The sequence below is a fragment of the Pteropus vampyrus genome, unplaced genomic scaffold (genome assembly GCF_000151845.1).
Source record: "Pteropus vampyrus isolate Shadow unplaced genomic scaffold, Pvam_2.0 Scaffold326, whole genome shotgun sequence".
Lineage (NCBI taxonomy): Eukaryota > Metazoa > Chordata > Mammalia > Chiroptera > Pteropodidae > Pteropus > Pteropus vampyrus.
In genome coordinates, this window is record NW_011889107.1 from 637,020 (window position 1) to 652,760 (window position 15,741).

General features: G+C 36.7%; 1 protein-coding gene across 4 annotated transcripts in view; it reads left to right on the top strand.

Moving 5' to 3' along the window:
• FOXJ3 (forkhead box J3) overlaps nucleotides 1-15,337 on the top strand; it is a 112,052-nt gene extending 96,715 nt beyond the window's left edge. For all 4 annotated transcript variants that reach the window (XM_023521965.1, XM_023521966.1, XM_011377933.2 and 1 more), the window contains 4 exons: nucleotides 302-403; nucleotides 788-979; nucleotides 10,267-10,374; nucleotides 12,364-15,337. In XM_023521965.1, the coding sequence (XP_023377733.1) occupies nucleotides 302-403; nucleotides 788-979; nucleotides 10,267-10,374; nucleotides 12,364-12,479 (518 nt within the window). In that variant the 3' untranslated portion in view covers nucleotides 12,480-15,337. The remainder of the gene's footprint in view (nucleotides 1-301; nucleotides 404-787; nucleotides 980-10,266; nucleotides 10,375-12,363) is intronic.
• Nucleotides 15,338-15,741: the final 404 nt, after the last annotated feature.

Consider the following 15,741-nt stretch of genomic DNA (forward strand, 5'->3'; position numbering starts at 1 on the left):
GACTTACATTGCCTAGTTATTTATTTGTACTGTACAAATGTAAAGAGCAGTTTGACAGTTTGCAAATGCCAGACTAGAGCTTAGAAACCTTGGGTTCAAGTCTTATATTCATTATGGTGACCTTGCTAAGTTATACCATCTTTCTGGGTTCAGGATTTTTTTATTCGTAAAGTGGAGAGAAATAATACTCTTCCTGCCTGTCTCACAGGGCAGGTTGCCCCAACACATGATATAATGGTTGTGACTCCACTTGTAAAACCAATCTCCAAGATTCATAGTATTGTCTATATTACTTTTATAGGTGTTTCCAATGATTGGTATGCAACACTTGATATGCTTAAAGAAAGCTGTCGAATTGCCAGCAGTGTTAACTGGTCAGATGTAGACCTTTCACAGTTCCAAGGCAAGTATTGGTTCTTTTTGACATGCAACCAAATATACATCCTGTTTTCTTTAGTAGATTAAGTTTCTTTGTAATAAAAATAAATGTCTCCTTATGTAGTGTTTTATTTGCAGTTAGTAGTATGCTTGAAAATAACACTTTGCAAAATTCATAATTTAGTCTTTTGGCCAGTTGTAGCAGAGGGTCACAGACAAGAGTTCTGAAAGAAATTTGGCCACATTTGAAAGACTGAGACTTTGAATAATTTTAAAATGTTATTCATTGCATGGACAAATCACTACCAGTGGATATTTTGAAGGCCAAAAAAAAAAATTGTGTCTTGCTGTTTTCTCTGCAATATTTGCAGAACTATGCTAACTGTATTTCTAATGCTTTTCCTCATAGGTTTGATGGAGAGTATGAGACAGGCAGATCTCAAGAACTGGTCTTTAGATCAGGTTCAATTTGCTGATCTCTGTTCTTCTCTGAACCAATTCTTTACACAAACTGGCCTTATCCATTCACAGAGTAATGTTCAGCAGAATGTCTGTCATGGTGCCATGCATCCAGCAAAACCTTCCCAGCACATTGGAACAGGTATGAGTTTAATTATCTTCTTGATTTTTTCTTTACTCATCTATATGAAATTTAGTAACTGTCTAGAGTGATCCTTTTACATCTTTTTATTTCTAAGAAATGAATGAAATCAAATAATTGTATGTATTTAAAAAAATTGAGATAAACTTTCGTCATGATTTATATGATTACTTTATTGTTTACAATTGACTTTAACTTTATGCCCTTTTAAGTTATCAGATGAATTAAATGTCTTCAAAATACACATTTTTATAAGAACATATTATGAAGTTTGATTTAAATTCGTATATACTTGCAATGAAAATCTTATTTTTATATATCTTCTAAGAATGTTAAACAAAATTAAAATTGAAAATTTACTCAAAGAGTGAATATAATGGTAAGTAGTTTCATTGATATTTCACTATGGACTCAAAATTTGTGCTCTGTATTTTTCATCTCTCTTTCTTTACCCTCTACCCTTGAAGCCATCTCTTTTACTCTGATTGTAGTGCCTACGGTTTTCTTGTCTCAAATTTCCATTCTGTATGAGTTTAATATCCAAGTTTTTTCTCTCCATTTTAATTTCTTGCTACCTTGTATCCCTGAGTTGACTTCTTTTCTGTATGTTACCTTGGTTTTGCAGTTGATGCTAATAAGCCCTCTTTTATTTCCTGAGTGGCTTCCTTCAACCATTATCCTAGCTAATTTCATATTTTTGGTCTTTCTATGTTCTCAAGAGCCTCAGTCAGTCTGCATCTTTCTTTTTGTGAAATCTGTTTGTCTTTGGTTATAATAGAAATCTTCCATCATCTTTGCTGCTTCTGTTTTGAATAACTTACCTGAATTGAAACCCTCAGTGGCTGTTTGATTTTGGTGAATTATTCATTCCATGAATTATATTTATACAAGTGCCTCATTCAGTGCCTGGAATATAGGAAGTGCTAGGTATTAGCTAAATTTATTGAGTGTCCTCTACATAGAGGACACTAACTTTATTTTTTGATAACTCTTTCTCCCTCTCCCTCTCTCTCTTTTTGTCACTTCTTTTTTGATATCTTGATATATACTCTTTAAAAAAATTTTTTTATTGTGGTAAAATACCCATAACATAAAATTCAGTATCCCAATCATCCATAAGTATATACTTCAGTGATATTAAATAACGTTCATAATGCACAATCATCACTACCCTTCGTTTTCCTAACCCGTTTCATCTTTTAAAGCGAATACTCATTAAACATTACCCCCCACTCCCCATTTCATCCTCTGCCAAGACCCTGGCAACCACCCTTCTACTTTCCGTCTCTATTTTTGATTAAGTACCTCATATGATTGGAATCGTACAGTATTTGTCATTTCGTGACTGGGTTATTTCATTTAGCATAATGTCTTCAGGATTATCCTTGTTGAAGTATATGTTAAAATTTCCTTTTTAAAGGTAAATAATATTATATATATAGGTATGTATATATTTACATATAGGTGTGTGTGCGTGTGTGCGCACACACCACATTTTGCTTATGCATTCACTTGTCAGTGAACACTTGGATTACTCCTATGTTTTAGCTATACATGAATGTACAAATATCTTTCTAAGAATCTGCTTTCAGTTCTTTTGGATACATAGCCAGTAGATCATTGCTTTGTTCCTGATCTTAATGGAAAAGCTTTCCATTTGTCACCACTGAGTATGATATTCACTGTGGGATTTTTAGATATGTTTTTATTATGTTGAAGTAGTTCCCTTCAATTTCTAGTTTGTTCAGTGTTTTTATCACGAAAGGGTGTTGATTTTTGTCACATACTGTTTCTGCATCAACTGGGATGATCATGTGCATTTTTCCCCTTAATTCTGTTAATGTGATATATTACATTGATCAATTTTCATGTGTTGAATCATCCTTGCATTCTGGGAATAAATCTCACTTGATCATGGTATATAATCTTTCAGTACTATGGTATTGAATTCATTTTGCTAGTATTTTGGTGATTTTTACATCAGTAGTCATAAGGGATTCATGATATCTTCTTTGTTCCATTGGTTAAGAGTATGTTATTTAATTTCCACAAAATTGAGAATTTTCCAGTTTTATTTCCATTACTGATTTTTAACTTCCCCTAGTGGTTGGGGGAGATACTTTGTATATGTATCATTTAAAGTCTGTTGAGACCTAGTTTGTAGCCTTACATATGGTCTACCCAGGAAAGTGTTCCATGTGCACTAGAGAAGAATGTATATACTGTTGTTGAGTAGAATGTCTCTTAGATCTAATTGGTTTATGATATTAAGTCCTCTGTTTCTTTACTTTTGTCTCATTGTTCTATCCATTATGGAGAGTGAAGTATTGTAGTCTCCGACTATTATTGTAGAATTGTTTGTTTCTTCCTTGAATTCTGTTTTTGCTTCATATATTTTGCAGTCTGTTATTAGGTGTATACATGTTTATAATACTTATGTCTTGTTGCTGTAGTGAACTTTATAAATAGAATGTCCTTTATCTCTTGGAACCTTTTTTATTTATAGTCTATTTTGTCTAATGTTAATATAGCAATCTCTGCTGTCCTTTGGTTACTGTTTGTGTGGAACATCTTTTTCTGTCCTTTCACTTTTAATCTATTTTGTCTTTGGATTTAAAGTGAGTCTCTTATAGACAGCATGTAGTTGAATCATGTGTTCTTATCCATTCAGCCAGTCTCTGTCTTTGGATTGGAGAGTTTAATCCACTTACATTTAAAATAAATACTGATAGGGAATAACTTTTGTCATTTTGCTGCTTCTTTTCTGTATGCCTTATAGCTTTTTTTTTGTCCCTGATTTTCTGTATTATGTCGTCTTTTGTGTTTAGTTGTTTTTTTGGTAGGGAAATGTTTAAAATCCTTTCACATTTCCTTTTGTATATATTCTGTAGCTCTTTTGTTTGTGGTTACTATGGGGATTGTATTTAACATTCTAAAGTTTTAACACCTAGATTTGAGTATCATTGTATCTTCTATAACATATAAAAACTACTCCTTTATAGCTCTGTCCCACCCCTTTTGGTTGTTGATGTTACAAAATTACATCTTTATACATCATGTGCTCCCCCCAAACATAACACTAATAATTCTTCTGAATTATGTAGGAAACAACATGAGGAATTACAAACAAAAGTTACAAAAATACTAGCTTTTAGACTAATAGTTTTTAGAAAGTACATTTGTCTTTTAAATCATGTATAAAAAAAGAGTGGAGTTATAAATTATTGTTCCAATAATACCTACTTTTATAATTATGCCTGTATTTACTTTTATTGAGATCTTTCTCTTTTTTTTTTCATATGGCTTTGAGTTACTGTCTAGTGTCCTTTCATGTTACCCTGCAAGACGCCTTTGAGCATTTCTTGCAGGGCAGGTCTAATGATAATGAAATCCTTTAGCTTTTGTTTATCTGGGACTGTCTTAATTTCTTCCTCACTCTTGAAAGGACAGTTTTGCCAGATAGCGTTCTTGGTCCACACTGTTTTTTCTTCTAGCACTTTGAATGAATTGGCCCATGCACCCTGGCCTCCAGAGTTTCCGATAAGAAATCTGATAATCTTACAGAGGACCCTTTGTGACAAGTCACTTCTGTTATTGCTTTCAAGATTCTCTCTTTATCTTTATCTTTTGAAAATTTGGTTATAATGTGTCTTGTTGTAGGTCTTACTGACTTCATCATACTTGGAATTAGTTGAGCATCTTAGATGTTTATATTTCTGCCTTTCACTAAATTTGGTGAGTTTTCAGATATTATTTCATAAATATTCTCTCTGCCTCTTTCTGTCCCTCTTCTCCTTCACTGAGACTCCCACATTGCATAGTTGGTCTCCTTTATAGTGTCCCCCAGGTCCCTTAGGCTCTCTTTCTTTTCTTCAGTCTTTCTCTTTCTGTTACTTAACCTCGATAATTTTTGTTGTGATTCTTATGCTTGCTCAAATCTTCCTTTGAATATCTCTAGTGAATTTTTTATTTTAGTTATTGTACTTTTCATTTTCAGAATTTATTTTTTTTTCAGTCTTTTTGTTGTAGATCTGCCATCAGATCTTTTTCAACGACAGTTGCTGTTGATTTGTTTTTGCTTTGAATGAGCCATATTTTCCTGCTTATTTGTATGCCCTGTGATTTTTGTTGTTGTTGTTGAAAAGTAGACACTTAAATTAATAATGTGGTACCTGTGCATATCAAATTCTCTACCTTCCAGAGAGTTTGCTGGCTTTTGTTATGTAGGTTTTTTTTTTTCCCCCAACAGTTGTAGGCTGTCCTTGTGCCATGGTTCAACCTAAGGTTTAAACTTAAGGTCTCCTCAAGTCCTCTCTGAACTGTGCTTTTCTCTTAGCATGGGTGGTCACTTTCCAATTTTCCCTTTATATGTAGTTGCTTTACAATGTCCTGGTCTTTAATGTCTGGCTCCCAAAGGGAAAAAAATGGAAATGACAGAAGGGACAAAAGAGGTACCAGCCCTTTAAGTCCCCTGGGAATCGATTCATTCAGAGGTGAGGGGCTTGCAGCATTGAGGGGAGATGCAACAGCACTGTTCACTCTCTTTTTTATCTGCATTTCTGAAATAGAAGCAACAATTGTTGATTAGAGTACAAATCCCCAATGATTTGAAGGACATTGTCCTTTTTGCCCTGTAAGCTATGTGTAAACTTGTCCAGGAACGTGCACAGCTATCTGCTGTGGGGGTGGAAATGAGGGATAGGTAGCTAATCCTATGCTTAGAGTTGGAATTGACCAAAATTAATTGCAATCTACTATCTAAGTCTTTCCCTAGAAGTTACAAGCCCTTAATAGTCTCCAGAATTCCAAAGTTGTTACATTAGCCTCCACCAGTGCAGTTTTATCTAGATTGGGAGACAGATACCTGGTGAATCCTACTCCACCATCTTCCAGAATCCTCCCTTACTCATTTTTAAGTACCAAGCTCTGTATAACTTGTGTATTTTCATGTTTTTGCTTTCTTCCATTTCATCTTTTTATCTCTTCTAGATGGACAGCTTATCTTCTTTGATCCTTCGATAGGTTCTAAGCCCATAGTTTTCCCCTTCTGGATACATCACCTTTCTCTTTTCCAGATTGCTTTGTCCCTTGGTTTTCCTTCTGTTTTCTTTCCCTATTCAACCAAAATTGTACTTTGTTATCTCATGTAACCAGTGAGCCTTAAACGTGCTAAGTGAATATGAGTTGTTTATATGTACATCAGTATGCCACATATATTTAGGGGTGGGTACCTTTGTTTCTCACAGATTATTGCTTCCAGAAGATTAGGGAGTTCTAGGAAGAGAAGTAGAGGAAGTTGTAGATCAGTCATAAGAACAAGTAGCTCCCCCTTTCTGGAATTTTAAAGCCGTGTGGTGAAACAAGACTTTCTTCAATTTTGTGACCTAACTTTAAAAAAGGTCCAGGTATACCTTTTAGTTTTGGAACTTGGTACCCTCGTTCATGGAAAAAGTTATTGTCCATCTGCTGTCCTCTGTCAGAGTGGCCAAGTAACTGTTTTGGATTCTCTCTAGACAGAGATCTTGGGTTATTTTCCTAAAGCTCTTTGTTACTAGACTTCTGCAGTCATCTCTTGATCCTTGACCTTGATTATTTGGTTCTAGTGTTCTCTGATTCTCTTAATTTTTTTCTGTCATCTTTTCCTTTTTATTGCCAGCACCACAGCACCTTCTTGATTCTCAGTGCTACTTCTTTCACAGTTTGTCAAATGCAGAAGAACTATAGTTTTACCTCAGTGTTTTATTAGTTTCCCAACTCCCCTTCCCCTTTTTCTTCCAAGTCAAACGAACTTCAGCCAGCCCTTGCCTGCCAAGCCATGTTGGCCTCTGTTGGCACTTTTTCTGATCAACCCTGGTGCTCTAAGTATTTATTCATCACCTCATCCCCCATTGATGTCTGTTCACAAACATTGTTTATTTTTTTAAATATGCCCAGCCTACTTTCTTTGTTTAAGTCCTAGTCTTTTTTTCTGCCATTCTTTTATTCTCCTTCTTGCATCCCTCTATATCAGATTCATTCAGATATCTCATTTCCTTCATCAGATATCTCACTTCCCTCATCTGTATCCTCCAATAATTCTTTGCCACATTTTCTTAGAAATGTAGTATAAGAGTGGACTCTTCAGAGAGCTATTGATTTTATCCTTTTATTTAACAGATAAGGAAACTGATCCAGAGAAAGAAAGTGACTTGCTTAAAATTACAAAGTTCATTTGGGTGTAATTCGTAACTGCTAGAATATGGCCTTTCCATATCCTTCAAACCTTCACTGTCATACTTCTGTCTTTAAGACTTCCCTTTTGGTAAATACTCCTTTGAGTTCCTCAGGGACACCAGACATTAGTGTTGTAATGTGTTAGTATGGAAAGGGGAAGGAAAAAAGGATGTTATTGCACACAGTATTACCTCTTCTTCCTAAATTGTTTTATCTGTGTTTACAATTTGCCTTGTTCAATAGAGTTTAAGTCCCCTAGCTATGTTCTTCTTAATTTTATGCCGTGGTTAAAGGTCATTAAAAAAGAGTAGGTATGCATTCGCTTTGCAAACATTTATTTATACCTTTCCTATGCCTGACTACGTATTGGGCACTAAGAATAAAGAGGTGACTCGAAAATAGCCCCTAATGTCAAGGAGCTAGCTCATAGCCCGATAGGTGAAACAGGTCTATCAAGAAATATAGTATGACGAGGACTGCACTTCTCCCATAGGGCAATAGAAATAAAACAGAGAGGCTTGCTTAATGGTCTTGGGGAAATAGAAAATCCTTGTAGAAGAAGGCACATTTAAGCTAGACTTTTTGGGATAAGTGGGATTTTATAAGACAGAAAAGTCTGATATTGGCCCTCTCTCCTCAAAACCCTCAATTGATGCCCATTTTTATTTTTAAAAACCAAAGTCTTTATTGTGCCCTGGATGGCCCTAACAGTCTGGTCCCCCATTACTCTCTGACCTTATCTCTTTTCTCCTTCGCCTCACCCTCCTGCTCCCACACCACTGGCCTCCCTGCTGTTCTTCGAACATACCAGGTACACTTTACCTACCTCAGGGCCTTTGCACTTGCCTTTCCTTCAGTAGACACAGGAGTCATGTCTTCATCTTGTTCACATTTTTTTCTCAAAAAGTACCTATTCAAGTGATGTGTCTTTCCTGACCATCCTATTTAAATGACACCTACTGTCCAGCAGGCCTTGTCCCCTCTCCTTGCTTTATTTCTCTCCATATCATGTGTAACATTCTACTTAATTTACTTTGTTTGCCTCCCTCCACTTCCTAAGAATAAGCTTCAAAAAGGCAGAGACTTTGATTTTTCATTTCTCTATCCCTAGTGGCTAGAGCAGGGCCTGGCACATAATATACTTGTTGAATGAATAGTCATATGACAGATATCTGCTTTCAATAAATATATTGTATGATTAGATTTTTAAATTCTCATAACTTCATTCTAAGTGTTACAGGATCTCAAAAATCTCTGGAAACTGCATTGGAAGTTAACATCTTGCTTAGAAAGTTTACTGGACTCTCATTGCTCAGACTATAATAAGAATGTGGGAAAAAATGAAGAGTAATGAAAAGTTCTATCTGAAAGTAAAAGTGTTAGCTGTGTGACAGTTTAATGTGGATATCTATTCCCATAATCCTTGTTTATTCCCATAATTCTGTATTTCCCATCCTTCTCCCCCTTTAAGGTAAGAATTAGTAAGCCAAAAAAGAGAAATGAAAAAATAAATTAATCACCAATAAAAATCAGTTTTTGTCTTTTGATTGTGATGTGAGCTCTTAAGGATGATTTGTAAAAGAAAGCTAAGATTTTTCAGGACAGAGGCTTGGAAGTTGTTGATTAATGAGTGACCATATTACTCAGAGTGGTGTGGCCCCTCCAGCCTGGTGTAGCCCTTAGAATGTACAACAGCCACAAATGTTAAGACTAATCAGCACTTGGGGAGCAGGATTCCCTGCTTCTACCCACTGGTGAGACTATACTAGAGCTGTAGCATTGTATAACTTTACTTAGTTAATTTTCTGTTCTTTTTTTCCTAAATCTTCAATATGGTAAATTGGTCAAAGAGCTCAGTTCTGACTCTAAACTGTACTATAAAAAAGCATGTCATCTTAGGAGGCAGTGGCTGGAAGTTAAGTCTTGGGTTCTGTTCCTTCTTCTGTCTCATTTTTTCTCTGGTCTCATTTCCTCATCTACATGAATAGAGATAGGTCTGGATTAGATGACCTCCGAAGCTCTCTATCTCAAGCTTGGGCAGTCTGACTTTCCATTTGCAAGTAAAAACTGGTGACCACCCAAATAGTGTGCCCTGCCTTGAATGCAAAAGGAATAGGAATACTTTTCTCCCCATTTTAGTTTCCTCTGGGAAAATGGTTGCTCTTTTTTAGTTGGATTACAGCATCGCTAGAATGCATGTGTAATTTGTGTGAAACTCAACAGCTTTTCCAGCATTCCAGATGCTGTGTATAATATGCACCAGTGTTATGGTTTTTCTTCCCCAGGAGTTACTAGGGGAATGCCAATGATGTTTGTTCCCCTTCCTTTCTATTTTGCATTAGGATGCAACATAATTGACATTTTGGAGCTATTACACTTGATGGCTCCTGTCAACAAAAATATATTAATTCAAGAACCTTCTGAAATACCACTTAAATGAGATCTATGTTTCCCATCTCCACACTTCTAAATAATACATTTTTAATCACCTTTGCTTGGTATAGCTCTTTTACCTTCTGCGAATCTTTCCTATGACTTCGTGCCCCTAGTCAATTTGTTAATCAGCTAGGGCCCACATAGGTCTACTTTGAGGCTGAGAGAATCAGAACAATATAGAAACAACCATTAGTAGAAAGAGCTCATGAGTTAGAGAGCTGGGTTCTAGCCCTAGCCCTGTCAAACTGAGCCTCAGTTGCCTTATACATAAAATGGGGATAATCTCTGTCTTGCCCTCATTGTGAGTTTAGTGGGAGGCTCAGATAAAGTAATAAAAATGCTCTTGAACTGTAATGAGGTAACAATAATAATAGACATAACTTGCCTGCAAACTTCCGGAGAGTTAGAGGCGGTGCCAGAATTAGTACCATTATACTCACACCTAGCCTGGCACTGTTCAAAAAGCCAGCACCACTTTTTGGCAGTTTTAGCATCTGAGAGGAGTAATTTTTCCTTCCCTTTCTTCCTCACTTTACTTGCTTAATTTAGTTTTAGGTAGTCATTCTATTAACATTTTAATGCTTGATTTGTTTTACTTATAATATGTTTTCCTTTTTTCTGCTTTTTAATCCAATCAGGAAATTTGTACATAGACTCCAGGCAAAATCTCCCTCCTTCGGTGATGCCACCCCCTGGTTATCCTCATATCCCACAGGCACTCAGCACTCCAGGAACAACGATTACAGGTAATTTGGGGTGTGGTGTGTTGAAGTTGGTACTCAGAGTTTAATATTGAAAAGCTTTAGGTGTCCCAACAGTAAACACGGCTCCCTAAGGATGGAGTGAACTCTCTGTTAAGGGAGGTGGGGTACAAAAGTCTGGACAGCTACTTGGCTCCAGTCCTGGTGAAGGGATTTTAAGTGTCATTTGGTGTTTGAACCATATGACCTGAAGCCTCTTTTAGCCCATGATGCTATCTTTGATTCTAATTATTGTCCTGTCTCCCGAAGAGGTAGGGTGCATAGAGCTTCTCCTGGGGTCTTAGGTAAAGTCTGACTTTGATAGGACTTCCGCAGGCTTCAAGAACCTACTTTGATTAGCTCCTATATAGTCATTCTGATGAAGTTCCTCTGGCTATAGTTTCCAGAGAAGTACCTATAGAGGACATAAGTTTCAGGAGTTACTAGTTGATAAATTTTTTCCCCTAGGTTCCTGAATGTAGGATGGTATATTTAGCAGGGCAGTAGAGACACATCGTTAGAGGTTGGAAGAGGTCTTAAGGATTATCTAGATGAAGAAACGGAGGCTCAGAAGGGGAGAGAGCTTGCCTAGAGCCACCAGTTTGGTAAAGTGGCCAAACTAAGACTTAAGCCTTGACATCTGGATTCAGAGTATATTTTTCTCATGTACTATGCTACCTTTTACTTAGGCTGTTTGAGAAGACAAAAGGTGATGTGAGGAGTAGATTTAAAACCCTAAAAAGAACTGTGTGCCAAGCAGTAGTAAAGGAAGAGTTGGGACTAAGTGACATGTCCTTTCATGAAGAGAAAGGAATAAATGTTATCTGTCCTTAGTGCTCAACAGTAACTTGTAGGTGACGAGACACAATGATTAAGACTCTGGAGCCAGATTCCTAGGATTTGAATCCTGGTGCTTTGACACTTAATAACTACCCAACTCTCCTATTTCAGCTTCCCTGTCTTTAAAAAGGAACTAATAAATATACCTAACAACCAAGGTTGTTAAAAGAATTAAATGAGAATTATATAAATCACTTACTTAGTGCCTGGCACATAATCAGGAATTTATATGTTTTTTAAAAATATATACAGGCAATTCTGCTATACTGCGATATACAGAAAACTTTACTAGTATTTTGTATAGTTGTACATTAAAAATTTTAGGGCTTATGAGAAAAATAGCAGCATATTTCTTTCATCTTTGTAATCAGAGTACTAACAAAAAGTATAATCAGTAAAAATTCCACAACAGTTAAAAGGATATGTTTAATTCCTAATAAAAGGATAAATTCTACAAATAAAGATCATTATTTCTTTTTAAATCACATCTGGTTTGGAAGGGGATTTGTCAAAGCTATGGAGATATGGTAGAAGGCACCAAAGTTGGGGAACACATACAGCACACGCCACACTAATCCAAGAAGAGGAGCATGGGGAGAGTGGACATCCTGTATCTGCTGTGTTCCTCCATGGCTGTGTTCCTACACAGCACTCAGCTGTGTAGATGGTCTCTGTGTTCACCTGCTTTTACTTGGTGGCACAAAAATGAACTTGCCAGGGAAAATTCACTGTGACCCAGTGTGACTTCAGTGGTACGTTGACATCATTCTCATGTGAGCCAATTCATGTTACTGAAACATATATTGAAGATGAAGAGACTAAGAGAAATGGTTGCATCAGCCGTCGGGTACTCTAGCACACTCTTTATGTCCTTTTGCTGCAGCCTGGTTTAATGGAAAAAGTGTTGATTTTAGAGTCAAATGAACTGAGTTCAAATCCTTTCTCTTCCCCTTACTAATCATATGACTTTGTGTAACTTGCTCATCCTTACCTATGAAATGAAGATCATAAAAGATGTCTTGTTGAAGGCTTCTGGGTGTATTAGTGAGATAACGTGCCCTGAGTGCCTGACACATAGGAAGTGCTCTATATAGGCTTTTGTTTACTTCTCCCTTTCTTTTCTACTGAGTCACTACTGGCATTGCCTTCTTCCAGGCCATCACGGAGCCATGAACCAGCAGCACATGATGCCTTCCCCAGCCTTCCAGATGAGGCGCTCTCTGCCTCCAGATGACATCCAGGATGACTTTGATTGGGATTCAATTGTGTAGAGCTTGTTTCTGCAAGGCACCAGACCAGTGAAGGGAAAGGTTTAAGAAAATCCAGTTAAGAAAGTTGCTAATCATTTTACCAATGTTATTGAAATTTCTTTTGAAGACAATCAAAAAGATTTTAGCTGGATAACTTACTGCTTTTATCTGACCCAAACAAGTACTACATGTTTGTCTCCCTGCCAGCTGCCCTCTGTAGCTCCTAACTGTTGTGTGATTTGAACAGCTTTTGCATATTTGTGTCAATTTGATGTTGACCACAAGTGCCAGACTGATTTTTTCAGACAGAGCCTATTTTGCTGCAAGCAGTTTATAGATACATATGTGTAAATATATGTACAAAATTTACCGAAAGGCTTCAATTTTTTTCTAATTGGATTATTACATCTTGAAAGTTACTGTGAGTTTTTATTCCTTGTTAGGCTGTTTTCTGCAGGATGCTTTTAACTGATGTAGGCAACTGAAAAGAAATAGGTTTTTTCAAAGCCCAGTTCCCCTTATTTAATCTTTTTCAGAAGTGTGAGTATTGAGTTCTACCCAGTAAGTCAAAGAACCCAGAGTTACTCTCCAAACAATCCAAAGGGGCATGTTGTTCCTGAGCAGCATAAAGAACTGACCAAATTTTTTTGATGGTCAGGGATTATAGAGTTTATGTTAAACCTTATCAATGTCTGTTTTCCTAAATCTGCCTTATCTGCCTTATAACAACTCTAAAATTTATTTGATTGATTAAAAGCTGAGCATTGCGTAGCTCTTTAAACAAGTCAATGCCTCCACTTCACTTATATATTTATTATTCAAAACTGTTATTTTAGTATTTATTGCTACCTTCTGTGAACGCTCAGCTTATTGGGTTCATTAAGGAGAAACACAGTGTCTGAAAGCACAGAATTATTTTTCTTGATAAAGAGTTTACAAGCAAGACAGATTGTTATTCTCTTTATCGTCATTCTTTATACCATGCGAGTATATTTCTCTATCTTAGCATTCCTGCTGATTCAGACTTAATAGCTAAGTGGGATTTTTTTTGGAGTTTGCATCAGAGTTCATTTGGGCAACAGAATGGAAGGGCATTGTCTATAAAGCAAATTTCCCCATTCATTCTCTTTCCATTTAGGAAGCACTCAAAGGAGGATAGAGCAACACAGATTTTATTTGCCTTAGTCTTCAGTGCAGTTTTTGTTACGTGGCCTGCTGTTTCTGTTGTCTTGTGTTTCTGTGATTGCCTGATATTTGGTTTCTTCTTTGAAATGCAGCCTGTTTCTTGGGGGTTAGTAGTAGTAGTTTGTTTATTGTTTCATATCACATCACAGTTACTTTGCATGGATTGATTGTCTTAGTTTTATAATAAAACTAAAAGAAATGAGACTTTAAAAAATGAATAGATTTCGAATTGGTTCCTTAGACCAAATAAAAAGCAGAATTTCTTTCAGTTCTAGTGGGGAAATAAATATGTTCCATCAAATTAAGGAGCAATAACTGCTCGCTGGTTGCTTTTTGGCATCTGTAATCTCTATCAGCCATACTTAAATCACTTTAATTAGCCTTAGTGATTCTTAGTAATCTCTACTTGAACTAAACAGACATCTTTGTTTCTGTATATGTGTATGTGAGAGTGTTTGTGAATGTGTATGGGTATTTTTTTTTTTTAATGGAGTGTTGCCTTGAATGATGAATCACTGGGAAGCCAGCCATGGTAAAGGCTGGTGAGGTTGGGAAGAAAGGAAGAGCTTTTTGTTCCTGTTGTTTGGACCCTGCTTGGCATGAAAAAGGAAGCTCAGTTCCAGCCCCTTGGATCAGTGAAAATCAGAGGATTCTGGAAAGGTAGCCAACAGGACCCTCTAGATGGATAACATAGGCAAAATGAGATAGCCTGCAGAGTAAAAGCTTGGGGAAAAAAAAAAAGTGGGTGATTTTCAATAGTCTGCTTAAGTCACTGTTCTCTAGATACCAAAATAATCATTTTGAAACTTCTAATTGCTTGGGTAGCAATGTGCACTTTAAATAATTTGGGTATTGATATGTGGTCTCATATTGAATGGTTTGAATAGAAACCACCGATGAAGATTTTATAAATTGTATGAAGCTAATTTCCTATTTGGCAATCATTTACTGATATGCAGTGATCAATATTTTTATAAGAATTTAAACTTACCAAGAATGGCCCTGGAGGCAGAGCCTCCATCCAGACCCATCTCACTCTTGTGATTCAGGTGACCTGGGAGCCCAGGACAGGTCTTCTCAGTGGGCTCCAGCCAGACAGAGCTACCTGGTGAGGTGCAGAGCATCCCTCTAGTGGCCATTTCAGTTGGTAGTTGTTAGTGCAAAGTAAGTTCTGTTTGGGGCTTAAATTGACTGAAGACTTTTGGGGAAAAGAATAATAAATGCATATAATCAAATGGGGGTACTCTGTCCAGGAGAATAATCCGACTGGCATTTGTGGCAGTTTTCGAAATGTAAATGTATTCATGTGTGTTCTTGTAAATACATGTCTCTCAGATGTCCTTTGAAATGGGAGGGAATCAATCGGGGATTATTTCAAATGGAATAGAGTATTTTGATATTGTTCATTCAGAGGGTGATGTGTACATATCTATATTGTATATATGTGATGAAAATGCATTGGCTTTTTGTGCAAACACAACCTGCTCTCTGTACTGCTGTTGGACAGTCAGTGTTTTAATGTTTCTACAGTTTTGCTATTGCACGATTTCATATTTTGCCTCTATGATGAACGACACCCATTCTTTGTAACTGTTTAGTGCTGTAAAGAAATATTCCAAGTGTCATTAGGATTGTTGCTGCCAGAACTGATATGCATGAATGGCACTTAAAATAAATATATTATGTTAACTCTATTTATAACATTGATTCCTCTGTCATTTGCTGCAATTAAGGGAACAAGATTGGAGCTAGTCCCCACAGTCAGTCCTTGGGGCCACGGAGACTGTCTCATGTATTGCTGCCTCAGAATAGTCTTTGTTGCTATTTATTGAACATCTCATTAGCTCCATGAACTTGGGGACGTTTTTTAATTTCTCTGAGCCTATCATTTTTCTCATTTACAGCGCCTGTAAAATGAGGATAATACCTACCTCCTAGAGTTGTAGTGAGATTAATGCATTTAAACATTTAGAACAACACCTGGAACATAGAAAAGTACTAGTATGTGCCAGGCGCTGTGCTAAGTAGATATTGTTATCCTATAGTATGGGAACAGTGCAGATAGTGGTCCAGTGGCTTACCCAGATCCTTTGCTGGC